Source organism: Scleropages formosus, chromosome 21 (genome assembly GCF_900964775.1).
Source record: "Scleropages formosus chromosome 21, fSclFor1.1, whole genome shotgun sequence".
Taxonomy (NCBI): domain Eukaryota; kingdom Metazoa; phylum Chordata; class Actinopteri; order Osteoglossiformes; family Osteoglossidae; genus Scleropages; species Scleropages formosus.
This window is the reverse complement of record NC_041826.1, coordinates 10379278-10399118: the sequence shown is the minus strand read 5'-3', so window position 1 is coordinate 10399118 and position 19841 is coordinate 10379278. Positions and strand designations below refer to the sequence as shown.

At 51.9% G+C, this 19841-nt stretch overlaps 2 protein-coding genes across 3 annotated transcripts; both read right to left on the bottom strand.

Moving 5' to 3' along the window:
* Positions 1-807: 807 nt before the first annotated feature.
* mrps12 (mitochondrial ribosomal protein S12) lies at positions 808-2118 on the bottom strand. The gene is made up of 3 exons (XM_018728921.2): positions 1947-2118; positions 1596-1655; positions 808-1375 (listed from the first exon to the last, which is right to left on the bottom strand). Exons 2-3 carry the CDS (start codon positions 1642-1644, stop codon positions 993-995), a joined length of 432 nt encoding a protein of 143 aa, XP_018584437.1. The 5' UTR covers positions 1645-1655; positions 1947-2118; the 3' UTR covers positions 808-992.
* Positions 2119-4500: 2382 nt separating this feature from the next.
* LOC108920241 (neuronal PAS domain-containing protein 4A-like) lies at positions 4501-11356 on the bottom strand. 2 transcript variants are annotated; one of them, XM_029247122.1, is made up of 8 exons: positions 10832-11356; positions 9725-9888; positions 9247-9349; positions 8824-9115; positions 8613-8722; positions 8142-8277; positions 6311-7992; positions 4501-6069 (listed from the first exon to the last, which is right to left on the bottom strand). In XM_029247122.1, the coding sequence occupies exons 1-8, from the start codon at positions 11004-11006 to the stop codon at positions 6041-6043; spliced, it is 2691 nt and encodes an 896-aa protein (XP_029102955.1). In that variant the 5' UTR covers positions 11007-11356; the 3' UTR covers positions 4501-6040. The 2 variants fall into 2 exon arrangements, with proteins under 2 accessions (XP_029102955.1, XP_029102954.1); XM_029247121.1 differs by having other exon boundaries at positions 4501-7992.
* Between the last annotated feature and the right edge of the window lie 8485 nt (positions 11357-19841).

The following is a 19841-nucleotide window of genomic DNA, read 5'->3' as shown; positions in this document are numbered from 1 at the left end:
TATACAGAAGATAAATAACATTCGTGATCATAACGAAAGGACCGTTTTTTTTCCAAAACCTGATTTAATGCTCTGCATTTTAACCTTAATGGTTTTAAGATGAGCTGGAAAGTTAGAACATTCCAGTTTTACTTTGTGTCAAATATTTGAATGAATGTTGAAAAAAACCATTTAAAAGTGGTTTATGAAATCACACACTGACTGAAACCGCTTGTCCCAAGGCAGGGTTGCAGCGAACCAATGCCTAACCCAGCAGCACAGGGCACAAGGGTGGAGGGGGAGGGGACACACCCAGGATGGGATGCCAGTCCATTGCAAGGCACCCCAAGCAGGACTCAAACCCCAGACCCACCAGAGAGCAGGACCTGGCCAAACCCGCTGCACCACCACACCCCTTTATGAAATTATTTTTTTGTTAAATAACTTTATACATGTATCTCCTAAAACAAAGTCTGTTTAAACAACAGACAAGAGGAGTAGAGCTCTCATCATATGCTGTACAGTACCTTTATAACACTTCAGTAAAGTTAATGAAATTTCATACATGATTAATAAACACAGAGCCTTGTCTACCATAAATGAGCATTAAAGGTTATCATATCTGTTATTACACAGAGTACACATTGTGTGCAGCTGTACCTCTCATGGGAATTTTGGTCAAATCATTTTATTATTAATCCTGGTTGTAAGGCGATTTCTAACATGTGAATATTACACTAATAATTACTCACTAAACACAGAGTACATCCATTATCCACTACAAAGCGAAAGAATGGTAAAACAAACAAAGAGTGCCTAGAACACTTAGAAACCAAATAATATTTTATTTGGGAAAAGACAAACCACAACCAAACAACAGACATTCGCGGAGCGGTTATACACTTGTGTCAATGTATTTCAGGAGTTAAGTCACGTTCCACAGCCCACCAACCCCTGAAAGATGGATGTCAACAAAAGTCTCTCAGATGAAAACCGTTTCTCCACCACGTTCCTCACTGCTTCTTCTTTACGACATGCGCACAGTCATATTTGCCCCGAATCACTTTGAGCTTGACTCCGGGCAGGTCCTGTGTCCGGCCCCCCTCCACCAGCACCACGTTGTGCTCCTGCAGGTTGTGACCTTCGCCCGGAATGAAGACCACCGCCTCATGGCCGTCGGAGAGGCGCACGCGGGCACACTTTCGGTTGGCCGAGTTGGGCTTCTTGGGCTTCCGGATGAGGGTCTTCAGGACCACGGCCTTGAGCTGGGGCCGGCCGAACGTGGCACCGATCTTGGGCTTTGGGGGTGGGGGTCGGCCCTTTCTGTGCATCTGGTTGAGTGTGGCCATGGCCCTCGACAGCAGAGCCTGGGACCAGGGGCCGAGGAAGCGGGGAACTGCGGAATTCGCAACATAACAGGCCTTTCATTCAACCGGACCACTCAGGGTTCCAAGTGGTGGTCTATTGGATTCATTAAAACCAATATATACATAATATACTGGATTCTAAGCAGTTTCACCTGAAGCGTCATGTAATCCACTCAGAGGTGAGTTTATTTTACGTTTAAAACTGTGCAGATGCGCAGATTAGGACATTTCTTGTGTGAAAACACCCACCTTGCAGCAGCGACGACACAAGAGGTGCCATTTTCCAAACGTTAGTCATTATTCCCGACTCTATAAAACAAAAAGTATTAAACAAAGCAACGTTTTCTGTCCTTCGCATATCTCACTCAGCACATCATCATCATAATTCCGATTTACTGACCGCGTAGGAAATGTAAACAAATAAAAATAACAAACAGTAAACACATGAAAGGGTGTTGAACGTCAAGGGCTTAAATCGAATTCAGTACAAAAAATATTATAAAAGAACGAGAATTCATAGCTGTAAGTTACAACTGAACTGGCACGTTTCCTGCGGTCACCTTCACCCGGCCTTCCCGTCGGCTTCGTTGCCCTACTTACCTGTTTATATTTCACTCCTTTTCTTCTCCTCGGTTTTAAATGAATGTATCTGCCGGTTACACGAATATTAATCCAATATCGAACAAGTAGCGTCTTCTGCATAAAAGTAGCGACATCCCAGCAGTACACTAGGTGGTGTTACACTGTTTGTAGTCCCCCAGAGCTAAAGCGGAAGTCCGGCGGCTTTTGCTGTCCGACTCGGACAGGCGTTCTTTGTTCAGAACTCATAATGATTTACATTAAACGCTTCTATACAACGTTCTGTCTCGCAGTTGTAAAACTTATTAGTTTTATTTGTGTGGTATTTTTTTGAGCTTGTAGAACCACCTGCTGTATTTATTCTTCATTTCGTTTGGCTGGATTGACCAAGTAAAAACCAAACTCTGAAAATACGCCAAGCCCTATAGTTGCAGGAAAAAAAATGTTAATGTGTTTGGTGACGAGTACTACGTCTCGACATTATAATATATTTTTCGTAAATTAAATATGGTGACAGTTCTCTTTTATGTTACAAAACTCTGGATTTTATTTTCCGTTGGCTTGTAAACTGCAGTTCTGTTAATCACCACACGGTGGGAGTGAGGAGTGTGAGAGCGTGTAATTCATGTGTTTGACCGCTTGGTGGCGTTTTCCCCCGTCCCATCAATAGTGTCATCTTCACAGCATTCGAATAATAGTTTTTGGTTACCATATTCTGTAACATCTTGAACGTGTATATTTAAAACAATCCTGAAGCATTCAGAGAAAGTTTTTCTTCTTTTTGTTTTAAACTGTCCATGATTCCAGTTTTCAACGGTGGTACAGCGAGTAGCACTGCTCTCTCACAGACCTGGGTGGTGCGAGAGAGATGGGTTCAATCCCCGGCTCAGTCTGTGTGGAGTTTGCATGTTCTCCCTGTGTCTGTGTGGGTTTCCTCCCACAGTCCAAGGTCAGGTTCCCCCATAGTGTGTGTGAGACAGAGAGTGTGTGTGTTCCACTGATGTGTGGATGAGTGACCCAGTTTAAGTCGTGTATCCAGCAGTGTAAGTCTTTGGGTGCTCTGGTTTCCTCCCACACTCCAAAGACATGCTGTTCAGGTTCCCCCAGAGTGTGTTCCACTGATGTATGGATGAGTGACCCAGTGTAAGTTGTGTATCTAGCAGTGTAAGACACCTTGGTGAATAAGGTGTGTGAGCTTTTAACACTACATAGAGTTCATTGGAAGTTGTCTTGGAGAAAAGGATCTGCTAAATAAATAAATGTAAACTTGAGCTGTTATTTGGCCCAGTTCGTTTCACTCATTTCAGTCATTGCCTCAAACACGAATATGATTCTCAGCCAGTATTGGAATTCAGCCCAAGAGCACCAGAGTAGTAACATAAATCTTTGATCTAAAAAAGACAGAAAACTGTGCTGCCCAGTATGTGGATGTTAAATCACATGCTGGACAGGCCTGTGTTTTTTTCTACCATCCTTCACCTTGTGGGTTCGCTGCAAAGCAATGGGACGATTGACATGAGGGCAACAGGCTTGGCGTCCCGGCGGCGGAGGAAGGCACCGTTTTGTTTCAAGTTTTTTCATGGTGTCTGCGAAGGGAGTGCGAGTGCCTAGATGGAGTATGTGAATGGGCGCATGGGATGAGGAGGCAAAAGTGCTGAAAGCAAGAGGCTGGGGGGGTCGGGGGGGTGGCTGTGATGGTGAATCACAGGAAGGAGAAAGGATGAAAACAGAGTGGAGAGGTGGAGGCAGGCTATGTGTGTGTGTGTGTGTGTGTGTGTGTGTGTGTCTATGGTGGGGGGGTCTCCTTGTGTCCTCGGTCTTTGTGGAAGAGCACAGGGCCCTCACTACCCCCCCTTTGTCTCCTACTGTCCTCTCGTCTCAGACCGGGGTATTTTTAGTCTCCCTCAGCCTTCACAGGTGGGAGTGGAAAAAGGATGAGAAATGCCTTTGCAACAGGGGAGAGGATGTAAATGTTTCCTCACAGCTCAGTTCGTACATGGGTGGGGGGGGGGGGGGTCTCTTGCACAGCGCACCCAGGGAGGGGGGAACAGGTGAAGGACAGCAGCTATTTTTGGCACAGTGCGGAGGTGTTTGTGTTGGGTGTGTGAGTGTGCGCGCAGAAGAACAGGGGTGGACTGAAGCCAAAGAAAAGGAGGGGGGTTGGGGGGGGGGGTTCTCTGGTCAATGAAGTCTTCTACTGAATGGAAGGGGGGGGGAATCCAGTTGCACGGCAACACATTCGTCCCTCCCTGAGGCCGGAAAGCCCATACCGGGAGTTTGTCCGGCCCCGTGGGCGGGCCGCCGGGAGGGCGGGGGCGTGGAGATGTGCGTCCGCTCGTCCCCTGGCGCAGAGCCCCGGAGCACCAGCGAGAGGTGCCCGGCAGCCGTGCCAGAGCCCGTGAGTCAGGCGGTGCGTCAGTCCGGTTGAGAACGCGTGCGTCAGCGAGAGTGGCGCGGCAGATGGACTCGGACGGGGATGCTGTGTGGGGGGCGGGCCTTTGAGCAATGAGGGCGGAGCTATGGGGGGCTGGACTCAACTAGAGCAGGACACAGACAGGGAGGCGTCGGTCACCTTTAAGTGCACTTTAATACAAATGCATTTGACATCCAAACACACTTCTGAGCAACACAAGGAGAACGCTGGTCCGCAGCATCCGTCTTGGGATGGACCGCGTACCGCGTGTACGTATGTGTTCGTGAAATAATAAAAACTATGATATACACAGATAGATATATTTGCAGTTGAAAATATACAAACTTGAACAATTGCTTTTGTTCCACATTCTCGGTCTCGCTGTACAGCATATTTACACATCCTAGGAGACACGTGGTCTCCCACTTTCTTTGTAAACATCTACAGTTTCATACGTTATCTCTGAAAGGTTGCAGTTAAATAGCTAGAGTGTAGGAATCAATCCTTTACTTGACCGTAGACAACTCTACGTTAGCGTGGCGGCACGGCGGGGCCGAGGGGGCGGGGCCAGGGGCCGCTCTCGACCCGCGTCCACGTCGCTCAGTGGCTCAAACCGACCGGCCGGCTCACTTTCTGCCGTTGAACGTCCCACCGCTTTATTCCCTCTCGATGAGACGAAGAGAGCCGCGGAGCAGAAGCCCCGTCGGCTCCGACACTCGGCAGAGCGCCCACATCTGGACGGTGGGGTGTCCGTCAGGAGGAAAAATAGGACGACAACACTGACATTCAACATCTGCACACCTATGAGGTGCTTATTTTGAATATAGAGTCACCTGGCAGTACAAACACGTTACCATGGTTACAGAGGAAGCAGGAAGGGGAGGCGTGCACTACGGTATACCCGGCGTGCCGGGCCGGGCCGAGCGTGGGGGCCGCTTGGCCTATAATGCGTTGCGATCTGCGGTGCGCCTCCTCTGCAGGTAGGGGCTAGTTGACACACGTGCCACGGAGCCGCTTTGAGACCGACTTTTCCGCGCGGTCCGAGGAAAGATCTGCAGCCAGAAACTGAAAACAAGGAGTTTTCGCAAACTGAAACACGTTTGAACTGGAGCCAAATATTGACCTTGTTCTATCAAGGGGTCTGATGGCGACACCGAAACCGGGAAGGATGAGCCAACGGTCGTCCGATCAGAACTTTGCCTGCGATTTAGGAAATTCTGTTTTTGCTGAGCCCCGGAGCAGCGATCCCTGCTGCGGAAGAGTGCGATAAAACAGGCGCGTGTCCTGTGTTTTCAGTTTGAGGTGCTCGGGCGCGAGCGCCGTCTGCAGCACGGCAGCGACGGAAAGGCGTTAGAGGAAGAAGAAGAAGCCCGTTGTACACGTGTGCTCCGGCCCGTGTTTTACTGCAGGGGTTACTCACTACAAGTGAATACAGAATAAGTCCATCAGTAAAACACGTCACTCCCAGGCGAGCGGGAGCGGCGGAGGGGGACGGGGAGGAACGGAGAAGAGCAGATACTCTGTACGGTGAGGGAAACGTCTCAGGCAGTGTGTCGACTGCGGCTGTAGACACGAGAGTCCCTTCGTCTCTATGTACACTGCGTGTATATCTACACATTAGGTATTCTTCACTTTTCAGGAAAAGTAGCTCCACAAAATATGACAATATGCCATACTTGATGAAGTAAGTCACAGACTTATTTTAGAACGGAGGATCACTTCCACGTCCATCTGGGAGGGGAGAGAGAGAGATGGAAAGAGGGAGAGCAGCAGGTTAGCTGGGACTCACCGGTGATGCTCATGTGCAATGTCATGTGTGTTCCTGATGGAGTGGGAGGGGTCATCGGTGCATGCGGACACATGGCCACAACGAACATGGGGGGGGGGGGGGGGGGTGATGTGAGAAGGTGGGAGGAGAGATGGCGACAGCGATGGAGCAACAGTCCACACAGGAGCTCGCTTTCTCTCTCACCTGGCTGGAAGTCCCGCGGCGAAGAGCGACGGTGGAGTTGATACAACTCAAGTTGTTGCCCCGGGGCAGGGGCGGTTGAGGCTCCTGCCCCAAACATGGGTTCCAGGGCGGCCAGCTCCTCCAAGAGGGGCTGGGCACAGACAGGGCTGGGGGCTGCGGCGACGGGGGCGGCACGGGCGGGCAGCAAGCTCAGGGGAGGCAGGACCGAGGTGGTGGAGGGGAACTGCGGTGGGGATGTCCCCTCCTCCACCTCCATTCCGTCTTCCGACGGCCCTCCCTCGTCTTCGGCCGCCCCTGCTTCTTCGACCGTCGTCGCCCCGCCCCCAGCCACGGAGTTACGCTGCGCCGATTGGACGCTACAGAAATGGCCGAGGCCGACTAGAGACGCCCCCTCGAACTGAGAGGGTGGACACCAGCATGGGGGTGCTGGCGATGAGGAGGGCGTTGAGGAGGGGCAAGGGGAGGGGGTGCAGGGGGATGGAGGTGATGAGGAGAGGTCTTCAAGGAGGGCTTCTAGGATACACTCCTCGATGAGCGCTATGTCATCCAGGCTCAGGGACACGTCCCGGCACTTCCAGGACTTGAGAGGGTACAGTTCACTGGGCATGGGGGGCACTTCCTGGGCCAGGGGGGAGGGTACAGGGGAGGTGGGGGAGGGGGGCAGGATCTTGTGGAACAGGCCGTCAGGGTAGAATCGCTCGGCCAGAGAGCTGATGTTCTGTGCCACAAGCGAGGTCTCTGTTCTCTCCTTGCCCTGCTGCTGCTCGGGTGCGAAGACAGACAGGCAGGGCTGTTTCCCCGGGGACGCTTCCGGGGTGAGGAGGCTCTCGGGGGGGCAGGGGAAGGGCCACGCCGGGACGTCCACGAACAGGGGGCACCCGACTTCAGGCAGGGGCATGACCGTGCAGTCGCTGTCCCCCGGGGTGTCGGGAGTGGGGGGCAGTTTCTCGTAGAAAGTCCCGCTGTAGTGCTCCAGGGGTAGGAGGAGATCGGCACCACGGGTCACCGAGAAGGACAGCGAGCGGAGGGGGGGGTGGCCTGTGGGTGTGGACAAGGCAGGGGTGGGCGCTGCAACGGTACTGGCACCCATAGTGTCCAGTGAGGGAAACCCCTCCCCAAACATGAAGCTGCCCACCCCCAGCTGGGGGGTGTAGGGGGGCGTGCACAAGGACTCCTTGCCTTGATAGGGATTGGGCATCGTGAGAGGGGGCGGAGCAAGAGGAATGACAGCTGGACAGGTGTCTGTGCGCAGGGGTGGGGACAGAAAGATGCTCTGGGCGAGAAAGTCCAGGTCGGAGCTCTCGGGAAAGGAAGTAGGGGTGGGCGGGGAGGCGGCGTCGCCGGGTTGCGGTGGCTGCTGCTGTTGCCGTGGCGGAGGCTGGCTTTGCTGCCCGGAGCTCTCCTCCTCCAGGGAAGAGAGGCTGGAACGCGGGTGGCCGCCCTCGGGCTGGGCCGGCTCCGCGGCCGTGCCGCTCCCCCCCTGCTCCGCGCCGGAGCTGAAGTCGAAGGACTGCCCCGACAGGCCGCTGCTGCTCGGCGTGAACACCTGGTCCGGGCTGGACAGCGTTTCGGGGGACTGCAGTCCCAGGCTGTGCTGATAGGAGGCGCTGGCACTGAGCGCTAGAGCGAGCTGGTTCTGCTCCGCGCACAGCTGCTGGCGGATGGACCACGCCTCAGACTCGCTGCAGGTCGGAGGGAAATGGAGGGAGGAGGAAAAGGGGGGACACACATTAAAGTCAGCTTCACACACCTGAATCCACACACAGCTGCTGTGACACACACACACACACACACACACAGCCACGGGATGTGGGAGAGGGAAATGCACTACCTGATGACATAGTTGTGGCAGCTGATTGGGGTTTCTCCGCTCTCCAGATGGAGGACCATGTAGAGCCATACCCACGAGTGGTCTGCGGCCTCCACCCGGAGCACCATCTCCACCCGGCCTTCTCCTCCCTCACTCACTGCAGGGAAAAAGCAGTCGAGTGAGTGTGATAGTGTTGGGAGCGCGTGTGTGTTTGTCTGTGTGTGTGTGTGTGTGTGTGTGTGTGTGTGTGTGTGTGTGTGCGCGCGCAACACAGCATTATGGTGCCATATAGCTGAGGACTGACTGAAGTGATTCGCTCTATTTATTTATCCCTCTGAAGAGGCAAACTGCTGATGCTGCGTGGGCGGCTGTGTGCAAGAGACACCTACTCAGACACACACCGAGCGCAGTGCTGCGTGAGGATGCTGCGGTGTTCCGGGGGTGGGCGGTAGGCGCGAGAGGTGGGTGCCGTCACGCAGCCGGGGTACTTACGAAGGCGGCAGTGCTGCGCGGAGGCGTGCGACAGGTCCTCTGGGTGCACGAGGCTGTACCAGGAGTGCGAGCGTAGAGCCTCCACGCTGTAGCCCAGGTAGACGTTCACGCTGCTCACACGCAACAGGAAGGAGGGCATTTAGTGAGGAACAGTCGTGATGAAAGAAAATACAGGATGGTCTTTTGCTGGTAATCCCCCACAATGCCTTACCTGTCCTGGGCGTCCTGCAGCCTCATGTCCCGGCTGTGCTGAGAGTGGAAGCAGGCCAGGAAGAAGGCGTGGTCGGCGGGGGGGGTCAGGGTGGGGCTTCTCGCGGGAGACGGCTGCGGCTGCTGGGCTTCCAGAGGGGAGCAGAAGCACACCCACACGGGGTTGGAGGTCCAGTAGGAGGATCCGGGGCTCGGGGGAGAGAGGCAGCGTGTCCGGATCAGGGCCGCCTTGGTTCCGGCACTCTGGCGGCGGACGGACTTGGCCGTGTTAAAGCGGCAGCGAAAGAGACGGTCTGAAAGACGGAGAGACATCAGTTTAATTCCTCCCCAGTACCAGTGGAACAGAACCTCCACGACATCTAAAAGCGCATTAGTTGTGTTCGTTGTGTGTGTTTCACCATTTTGCCTGTGTTTGCTTACTGACCCGTGTCCGGTGCAGTCGTGGGCACCAGATTGCTCCTCATCACAAAGTGGTCGCCGGGGTCAATGATGTCATAGACGCTGTCGCCTTGCGCGACCAGGTCCACCTGAACCGAGGAAAAATAATATAATAAGTGAATGGTTCTCAACACCTTCAGCTACTCTCAGTTGACAACGTGTGCTTCCGACTCCTTGGTAAACTACGTCCTCGTGCTCATTTAGTGGATGCTTTACCTCAGCTGGACTTTCGGAGTTAAAATACCTACAATTATTTACCAGTTTCAACAGCAGGGTAATATGCATGCAATTTCCCACTGGGAACAATAATAAAGTGTTCATTCATGAATATGAAACATGTACTTAGCAGGTGCAGTTGTCACACTCATGTATCTATCATTAAGCGGGGACGCTCGTAACGCCCTCCCGCTGTCAGTATTATTATTATTATTATTATTATTATTATTATTATTTCTTCCACTCACCATGGAGTGCCCGAGGTGCTCCGAGACGCTGTCGGACAGGTAGAGGAGCTTCCCCTCGGTGGTGAGCAGCATGAGGAAGCCCGGCAGCCCGTGCACAAGCTCCGACAGCTCGTGGAAGGACAGGACGCTCGCGGACTCGCCGAACCCACCGGCTGCTCCCGCTTCTGCCAACAGAGAGACACGGCTGTCTTCAACTGCGCCCCCCGCAGCGACACACACACACCCAGCACACGGAGCCGCGGGTCTCTCTCAGTCCTTGAGCTCGTTCCTGCGGACGCGACGTCAGACGCTCCGAGGCCGCTTCTGCACCGCGGACAGCGCCACCGGAGGGTCAGCACCACGGACAGCGCCACCGGAGGGTCAGGACCGCGGACAGCGCCGTCCGTCCCGGGTACCGCTCAAGGAAACCGAGCCGGATCAACAGCCCCGAGAAGCGTAAGAGCACCGGTGTGTGCAGAGCCTACGAACTCAAACACATCACACGCGCACACGGGCTCCGTGGACCTGTTGATTCGCGGGGGAGCTCGCTTTTAGCACACTGACTGTACACCCTGTCGGCACGGTTTGCACGAGCCACTGGCACCCTGTTAACACGGACTACTCGAAGTCTTAAAAGTCCAAAGAGTCCCTGAGAGATGCGCAGGTTTCCCTTGTTGGAAGCTGGGAGAGACTCTGAAGAGAAGAGAAGAGAAAGAGAAAGAGAAAGAGAAAGAGAAGAGAAGAGAAGAGAAGAGAAGAGAAGAGAAGAGAAAGAGAAAAGAAGAGAAGAGAAGAGAAGAGAAGATAAAGAGAAAGAGAAGAGAAGAAAAAGAGAAGAGAAGAGAAGAAAAAGAGAAAAGAAGAAAAAGAGAAGAGAAGAGAAGAGAAGAGAAGAGAAGAGAAGATAAAGAGAAAGAGAAGAGAAGAAAAAGAGAAGAGAAGAGAAGAAAAAGAGAAAAGAAGAAAAAGAGAAGAGAAGAGAAGAGAAGAGAAGAGAAGAGAAGAGAGAAGTTTCCGCAGAGCGCAGACGAGTCACATCACTTCCCCAGCATCCCCTGTCCAGCGCCCTCTCCCCGCCAAATCAAGCCATCATTGCCCCAGACTCCAGCAGGAGAACGTGTCCCCTACCTTGCGAGAAGAAGACGGACTTCCTGGTGTACATGCAGGCGAGGGACATGATGTGCAGGTAGGACAGGCGCGCCTTGTCCGCCTCCGAGATGGGCAGCAGCTCCTTCAGGTTGCGGATCTCCGCGTTGATCTGGTCCCTGCGGGCTTTCGAAGCTCCTTTCGTGGAGCGGTACATGTCAGTCTGCGCGGGCGCTCGCACCCGGAGCCGCACTCTGCACGAGACGCTGGGCTGTGCGTACGAGAGGCGACCGCGCGCTCTGTCCCTCCTCCTCCTCCTCCTCCTCCTCCTCCTCTTCACTGGAAGTATCTTCAAAGTAAAACCACTTCGCAGAATAGCTTTATTTCGCGAACATTCCCGGGCAGGTGGCGTGCGCTCCTCTTCCAAGGGTCTCGGACTCTTTCCCCGGTGAGAGTCACAGACAGGCAGGCAGGCAGGCAGGCGGCCTCCAGCGGCTCTTCTTCTCCGCTGGACGAGCTGGAAGCGCTCCTTGCTCTGCTTGGACTGGATGTTCCTGTTTCTTCTGGAGGGACTCATCGTGCCGGACTTATATAGGCTGGGGCTACGCTGGCACAGGGGGCCCCCGGTGAGCTACAATCGACGTAAGGGGGGGGGGGGGGCAGAGAGAGGCACAGATAGCTCTCATCAGCACCAGCAGCGCGCGCCACCCCCCTCCGACGTCAGCCCTCCTTTTTCCTCCGCCGTGACGTCGGGGGGCTCCGTCGACGCAGAAATCCCAATTTGGACAAAACCGAGCGAGGGGCGGAGCCAGTGAACGGATTCACCAACCCCTCCCCCCGCCCCCCCAAACCCCGGCGAATCGCACGAGGGAGGGGTACAGGGGTTATTATCGCCGAAGTGAAGCTGCGCAGCATACAAACGAGACACCCACCTCCCTCCGCGTCTTCATCGCTCTGTCTGCACCTCCGTTTTTAGAAATATGTCAGATACCGTCCGCATGAAACATATCCGGAATGACTCGTATGGGAAATAAATCTGCTGGAAAGAACAGTGTTTCTCCTCCTCACACAGTCTGTGAGACGCAGTTATGGAAGAGAGGTATTATTATTCGAATCGAATGCGGTGGTGATCGCTGATCGATCCGATTTGCTTTGGAGAAAATGGCCCTGTCTGGTGATTGATAACCGAACCGAAGCGGGTCACGAGTGGGAGCTCCAGAGTCCAGGATGAGGTCGTTCGGTGGCTCTCTGGAGGTTATTAATAAAACTAAAAGTGAGCACAGATGGACGCCGAAGGCGAAGCCGCGTTTACGGCGCACGTTTTCCTGAATGAAAGGATCACGGAAACCGAACGACGATCGGGGAGAGAGAGGGAAAGTAGAGCGAGACAGACCGCCGTCCCCATCTACTCTAGTATACCGTGTCGGTGCGGTAATCCCCCCCCCCCCTTATATATAACATATTTAAATATGTCCTGTACGGAGAGAAAAATAGACTCATGTTTCTCATCATGTTTTACGAGTGTATTTGCTGTGATCACGTGTGTTGGGGCCGCGTTCGCAATGACAGACGGGTGCCGTGATTGAAAGAAAGTCGCGCAACGAACGTGAAATTAATTAAATTAGCGAGGATAAATTCCGTTTTCAGACTCGAACGACTGAGCTGTACCGTAACGGTAACGTGGTGGATGTAGAGATCGCTCCCGTCGGTCCGGTGCGGAGGAAATTAAAATTAATAAGAAGGAAGGACGGTACGCGACGTACAGACGCAAAGTTTACCGCGGTGATTTCACCAAGAACTACGGTATATTTTAATGTTAAAAACGCAGCCGCTTCGTGCTCTGTTCACTGCAGACATTCATTCGGCTCTGAGTGTTGACGTTCTCTGTACCACCAGCAGTACAGTTCCGACACATAGTGTTTATTGGTAAGTAAGTGTCCGCAAGGTGACCTTATTGTCCAGAACGGGGATTATCAGGTGTGTGTGTGTCTGCTTGAGACTGAGTTCCAACTATTTTCAGTAAACGACACGCCACGCAGTGTCACCTATGGCACCGTGGGACTGAAACCCTGCACCGTGCGATCAGTTCTAACCCAAACGCGTCAGAAATGCACAAAACCCCGCTCTGTCTGTGTGTAAGTAAGTGGAACCCAAACCCTGCTGCTGTCCGTCATTACTGAGATGACTGAGACTCGGGCCCTGAGTTTCGGACATTCCGAAGGACACGTGGTCCGTAATTCTCAGTGTTCGCTGCGCTCGCTGTGTGAAACGATGATGCTGCTGCTGCTGCTGATGATGATACTGTAATATCAATAATACACACCCACACACACATTTTCTGAACCGCATGTCCCATAAGGGGTAGCGGGGAACCGGAGCCTAACCCGGCAACACAGGGCGTAAGGCCGGAGGGGGAGGGAACACACCCGGGAGGGGACACACCCAGGACGGGACGCAAGTCCATCGCAAGGCACCCTAAGCGGGACTCGAACCCCAGACCCAATGGAGAGCAGGACCCGGTCCAACCCACTGCACCACCGCACCCCCCCCATAAATAATAATAATAATAATAAGAAGAAGAAGAAGAAGAAGAAGAAGAAGAAGAAGAAGAAGAAGAAGAGGTGAGAAAATGAGCCCGATGCCCCGGCTCAGTGGCGGGACGAGGGGCTCGTGGCGGAGGGTGGGTGTAGAAATTATATTGTCGGTTTCAGGTGGGAGCTGAACATCTCACGATGCTGTTTACCGTGTTTACACCGACATGCGAAAGAAGGGCAAAGTTGAAAACAACACAAAACGGGTGCGAATAACGGCGTGGAGTCGTGGCGACTGAGGGAGGTGGGGGGAGGGGGGGGGTCATGTTTTTAGCGGGTTTTAGGCAATTTTCGTGTTAATATCCATTCCCATATTTAAACTATGACTCAGTGACAGAAATAGACAAAGGGTGCATTGTTAAAGATCAATACCATCTGCAACGGCTGAAAATCAATTAGCTGAACGTTATTTTCATTATGTCACAAATACATTCATTTCGTTTTTGTCAGATGCTGAAAAAGTACTGGCTGGACAAACTGTGCTTAATGTCACAATGATTGAGGGTGATGCAGTTTTTTGTTTTTATCACCAGATATTCTTTCCTACACATTATTTGTGAATGTACCTCACGGTTTTCTCCAAAGTCATTCAAAACTAAGCCTTGGTCAAAGGTGCTATAGTAGGAATGGGGTTTGAACCCGGGCTCTTCGACTGTAAGGCGATAGCCCACCCACAGCATGGTATGCACTGCACCTTTGACCACTGAACCGCAATGGGATGATGTCTCGCAGCTGCTGGGCTGCTTGGCGGTTGGTTCAAATCCTGTTCAGTCTGACTATACTAGATTTCCTCTAGGTGCTCTGGTTTCCTGCCACAGTCCAAAGACATGTTTCAGATGGGATGGTAACTCTAAATTTTCCAAAGTGTGTGTGTGTATTATGTTGCAGTGAGTTTACTGTAGTATATCCAGTACTGTAAGGCCTCTTACACAAAGGTGCCAGCTGTAGTTTATGATCATTGTATATCGTTTTGGAGAAAAGTACCTTCTAAATAAAACAATGTAGAATTTAGCAGGTGTTTCTGTAATGATCAACACTGGTTCTATTACGTTAAGGCATTATTTATGTTTAGGCTGAGAATCAGATTCCTGTCATAAATTGTTTTATTACACATTACACATTCCTGCACATGGAAGGATGGGGAAGGTGACTGGGGGGGAGGTGCACTGTCCATGTTAATTCTTTAAAGCCATACAAACACATTTTGCTCTTTCAACTTCTCGCTCTGCTTCTGTGTTCCTCACTGCCGCTGAAAGTGTCCTTGGACACATTCCCTGAGTGCAGAAACATTGTTTTTCCGATTTATCCTGGAAACTGATGTGCGAAATGAGTTTTGCCGCAGGTGTCCACATACGTGTAGCGTATTTATGGAGATGTACGTTCTTCTCGCGGACCCCCTTTCTTCTCACAGACTTCAGCTTTTATTGTCACGGCCTGCTATGAGCTGGAGTACCACTTGTCGCAGATAGAGAACTGGGGCAGCAGGTGGCGCTGTGCTTAGGAATCTGGACTGGAGCACAAAAGTACCAGTGGAAGCTGAAAGGGGCCTCTTGCGCCAGACAACTAAATTCAGAAAGGCTCATCCTGCTGTGGACAGCTCAAGTACTGAAGTGTACATGATCGAAGTGCGGTAAGTTTCTGTGTTTCACGTGTGCGCGAGTGATTTTCCAGACAGTAGGTTCTGCGGTCCAGAAGGGCTCTTTCTGCGTCTGGCGGAGGACGCTCGTACCCTTTCCCCTTTCAGTCGAGTCGCTTTTATTTGTGCTCAAAGAAAGAAGTAAGGTCTCCGGTCGGATTCTTGGAAGAACATGTTGGTTCTGTTGCCTAGCAACGTGGCCCACTCCGGCACATGTGCGGGAGGGAGAACCGAAGATGTGGAGTGACGGAGCGCGGAGGACGCAGTGCGAGAGGATGGATGGAGCAGAGGAAGAGTGGAGAGGTGCACGGGGAGGGGAGGAGAGGCTGAGACGTGAGACCCGGGAGAGTCCGGGTGGGAAAGAACACGGTCAGAACCGGGCTGAACATGAGTCCAAACAGACCGAAAGGCGGAAACACAGAGAGAAGGAGAGCGAGGCACAGTGTGCGTGTATGAGAGAGACTGAGTTCTTTGCAAAGTGTCACACATCCCTCAGTGCGTGTGTGTCAACTGCCCGTGTGTGCGATGGCAGTAACGCTCTTTGAACGATAACGAGCATCCTTCCCGAAGACACGCGATCGGCGCGTCAGCGGCGGCACTTTCCCCGCATCTCCGCGCGCACACTTGTCACTGCTCGGACGTGGTGGCACTCAGGTGACAGCGCAAGCCGTCGCGCGCATTCCTGGCTCCGTGCGATGTGTGAACCCATATATGGAAGCGATGCTGCGCGGCTGTACTTGTGAATCCAGCAGCCGGTGCACAGACACCGTCGGTGTTTCTAGGTGAACGACACACACCCACGCGCACCCCCTCCCCTCCCCTCGTGGTGATGCATTCTGGGCTTGAATCCTTGTACCCCTTTTATTTTTTCTGTCCTTCCTTTCAGACTTGTGGCTATTTTTAGAAGCCGAAGCAGGAGACGGAGGGAACAGCTGGAGCCGGTTGCCGCAGCCTCGCTCATGCGCTTGCAGCCCCCCCACGTCCTGCTCACTGACCGGCCCGTCGGATCCACAGCCTCCAATTTCTGTGTGTGTGTGTGTGTGTGTGTGTGTGTGTGTGTGTGAGAGAGGGAGATACACAGATAGGGACTTTCAGACAGAACCCCGACATATTTGGTTTTCTGAAGTCATACGTGATCAGGTTACCAAAAATGTGAATGAATGTATATTCTGCGTGGACTGGGGTCCTGTCCAGCGTGAACCTCCATCAGCCTTTCGTCCTGTGATTCCAAGACAGGCTCCGGGCTACTTCGACCCTGCACAGGACAAGTGGTTCATAAAAATGGATAGATGGATGATTTTATGATTTTTATTTCATGATTTTATATTAATCATATAAAGTGTTAGCAGCTTTTATCACAGAAAAAAGGTGTTGGAAATATATAAAGGACTATTTCAAAGTCTGAGGGTTTATAGCTACTCAGTCAATCGGTGTTCACACTATATCTCCATCATCATCAAGTTCTTCACCTTGTGTGTGTGTGTGTGTGTGTGTATTTTGATCTTTAAAGCGAAGCATCCTCAAAGTTTTATTTTAGCAGCGTGAAGCTCCTCATTTATCTAATTAAAGCTCAGGACCCAAGTCATCTGCCTCCACAGACCGCGGTTCGGTCCCCTCTCTCGCAGGCTGATGCTGATGAAGCGTTGCTATGGTGACGTGACGCCACGAAGTTTTGTGACGTCACAAAGCCTCGGCAAACCGCCGTTTGAACATTTCCCAGCGCACGCAGGCCTCTGTCTCCAGCTCTAATTTTAAACACAGTTCAGGGACAGCAGACATTCTGTGACATGTCGCGCTTGTTCTCGGAGGTGCAATATCATAACTCTTATTCCTGAATAAAGTTAGAGGTCTCCGGTCCTCTGAGGAGGGTAATCTGGGAATGGAAATCTTTTCTGCAGTCAGTCTCCATGCCATTGCTTTCTAACTTCATAAAAGAGACACCCAGCCACAGGTAGCAAACTGCCATCCTCAATGTCCAAGTCCAGGAGATTTTTCTCCCGCTGGACTGTGAAGGAAGTGCTATCCTGATCGATCCCAGTTAATGCCCTTTCTGAGGGCGAAGCTCAAGAAGGAGGAGTGGAGAAGCTGCTGAACCCAACCGTCCGGCTTCATAGTTGCAGGAACAAATGAATGTCTTTTCTGCTTAAAGAGTCTCAAATTAAATTTTGAAATGGTTTGATAGGGAAGGGAAAGTGAGACAAGCGAGTGATCACGTTACCGGGGATTGTTGGGGGCTGCGGTGCTGATCTGTACTTGTCCTGTGTGCGACTGCCCTCATACCGTTGCGGCGGACTGCAGCCTCCACCTGCGAGCTGACGAGCGTCCTGGTCTTACGTAATGTCCCACCACTCTCCGTATCTGTGAGCCTAAGTGTGCCGCTCTCTCCAAACATCGCAGGTGTGGCGCTGTGGGTCGGGTGCGGTTCTTACGTGGCAAAGTACTGTGGGATGCGTGTGCTGCTCACGGCGGAAATTGACTTTGCAGACACACATGGAGCGATGGAGAACGGGAGGAGAAGGAAGGAGAGGCGTCAAAGAGGACAGAGCGCTCCCAATCAGCATCGGATGCTCTGCGGACGTTCCTCGGCGACCCCGCCCCCCCCTCGTACCCACTTCCTTTCTCGTAATACCATGTTTTTACTGATCTGCTCCGTGTGCCCTTTCCAGTGTCGGTCACCCAACGTGCCGCCACCCAAAGGCTGATGATTTCCTGGGAATGACGGAGTCGACGAGGCACTAATAAACGTAATAGTGTCCCAGGACAGCTGTGGCATCAGCGGTGATGACCGACCGGAAGTATGAATCAGCATCAGTGCACATCAAGATGGACGGGCAGAAAGGATGAGGATCCCCTAGTGTGTCGGGACTGGGTGACACCCCTCGCAGAGCCGTTTCCTCTCAGTAATCGCAGCCGTGCAACAGGTGCTGAGATGCACTGTAGTAATGGCAACCAACCCCAGAGTGACATCCTTCCACTGTGGTCACTGGTGTGTCACTCTGGAGGACGACGAGGCCGCTGTTGGGCTTTACTCTACTGCTGTAGTTTCTTCTTGAACATGTGCAGGTATCTGGGTTTGCAGGTGATGTGGAGAGTGAGGAAGTTAAACTACAGTCTGTTCTGGCAGGAGGATCTGCCGCTTAGCTGGCATTTATGCACATGCTGTACTTGTCTGGACACTGAAGAGTCTTTGCTTTCCAGGGAAGAGCGCACACACACACACACACACACACACACACACACACACACACACACACACACCATCTGAACTGCTTGTCCCATTTGGGGTCGCAGGGAGCCGGAGCCTAACCTGGCAACACAGGGCGGAAGGCCGGAGTGGGAGGGGACACACCCAGGACGGGACGCCAGTCCACCACAAGGCACCCCAAGCAGGACTCGAACCCCAGACCCACCAGAGAGCAGGACGCAGTCCAACCCACTGCACCACTGCGCCACCACACCCCCTCAGAGGAAACTCTTGAACTGAATATGAATAATGGATTGGTAATGAGTAATGACACTCAAAAGGCACCGGTTAGATGAACAAATACAGTATACACACACACACACACACACACACACACAATCATTCATTGTTTCCATCCCATTTGTCACCGATGTAAAGTTCACAGAGTGTTGCCGCGCTGTAAAGCTCTGACACTCTTTGACATTTACTTGCTACCAAAAACAGGTCCTGTCACTATTATCAGGACATTAGAGAGCAGAGTAAACTGTTGTATACAGTTTAGGTTGTCATGACAACACCATATTAACTAGTCATTTTGAGGTATTGGTTTTAAGTGGGGCCTTTTCTGAGTCAGTTATGGGAAGAACAGCTAAGACAGTGTGTTCTCTTTCTTTCTTTCTTTCTTTCTTTCTTTCTTTCTTTCTTCATGTTATTTCATTCCAGATTTCTATTATGATTCATTTTCACTTTTTGTAAAGAACTAGAACTGCAAAATTACTATCGAAGTTATTATTCTTACCATTATTACAGTATCTAGGGCCTCACTCTTAATATCACTGCAGTCACAGGTCAATATGTGTGCGGAGGGCCAGAGTGAACGAGCCTTGGTTTACAGAACTTTCCAGAATCAGTGGACCTCGTGCTCTGGCTGTAGAGACCTGGCAGAGTGTTTTGATACTCAGATTTTGCACCTTTTAACTCCCACAGTGTGACCACCACTCCTTCATTAATTATTTGGCCTTCATTAATTATTTGGAGACAGTTCCTAAGGTGGGAGACAGGTGGCGCAGTGGTTAATGTGCTTAGTTGAGTGCAAAAGAAGCTGCGGTCTTCAAACCCATAGCATTTGTTGTGACTCCTTCGGGAGATTTTTGAGATGATGCCACTCAAAACAATTCACAGTCTTGTTATAAAGAGCTACATGAATCATGGTCTTGGTCCTGTTTACAGATATCAGTGCATAAACTATAGTAATTTACCGCAGAGATTTCCCAACACACACACACACACACACTCACCTGACGTTGCAGTCGGTAGCGCGGTGTAACCGCTGCGGACATGGACGTAGAATTTGGCAGATGGTGGTTTGAATTCCACTCCCACCTCCTGCTGTAGCGCCCTTGATTAAGGTGAACCGATACGGTAAAAATGACCATGCTGTATAAATGGGTAAAAAAATTGCAAGTCACTTTTGAGAAAGGTGTCAGTTGTGGTGTGTGTGTGTGTGGGGTAGTTATGAATACGTGTGCATGTGCATGTATGTGGGGGGAGCCTGCCAAGTGCAATTGGGCTTTCATTTTCTAACCGGGCCTTCCCACCCCCAGGTGCCAAGACAGGTGAACATACAACGAGAGGACACAC

What these genes read in the sequence shown, in the direction of transcription:
- LOC108920241 (XM_029247121.1), bottom strand. Translation starts at nt 11,006, where the DNA reads ATGTACCGCTCCACGAAAGGAGCTTCGAAAGCCCGCAGGGACCAGATC. An exon ending in AGCACCTCGGGCACTCCATG is followed by an intron (nt 9,350 to 9,724) that starts GTGAGTGGAAGA and finishes TCCTCGGTTCAG; the next exon opens with GTGGACCTGGTCGCGCAAGG. An exon ending in CGCGCAGCACTGCCGCCTTC is followed by an intron (nt 8,278 to 8,612) that starts GTAAGTACCCCG and finishes TTTTCCCTGCAG; the next exon opens with TGAGTGAGGGAGGAGAAGGC.
- mrps12 (XM_018728921.2), bottom strand. Translation starts at nt 1,644, where the DNA reads ATGACTAACGTTTGGAAAATGGCACCTCTTGTGTCGTCGCTGCTGCAA. An exon ending in TGTGTCGTCGCTGCTGCAAG is followed by an intron (nt 1,376 to 1,595) that starts GTGGGTGTTTTC and finishes CGAATTCCGCAG; the next exon opens with TTCCCCGCTTCCTCGGCCCC.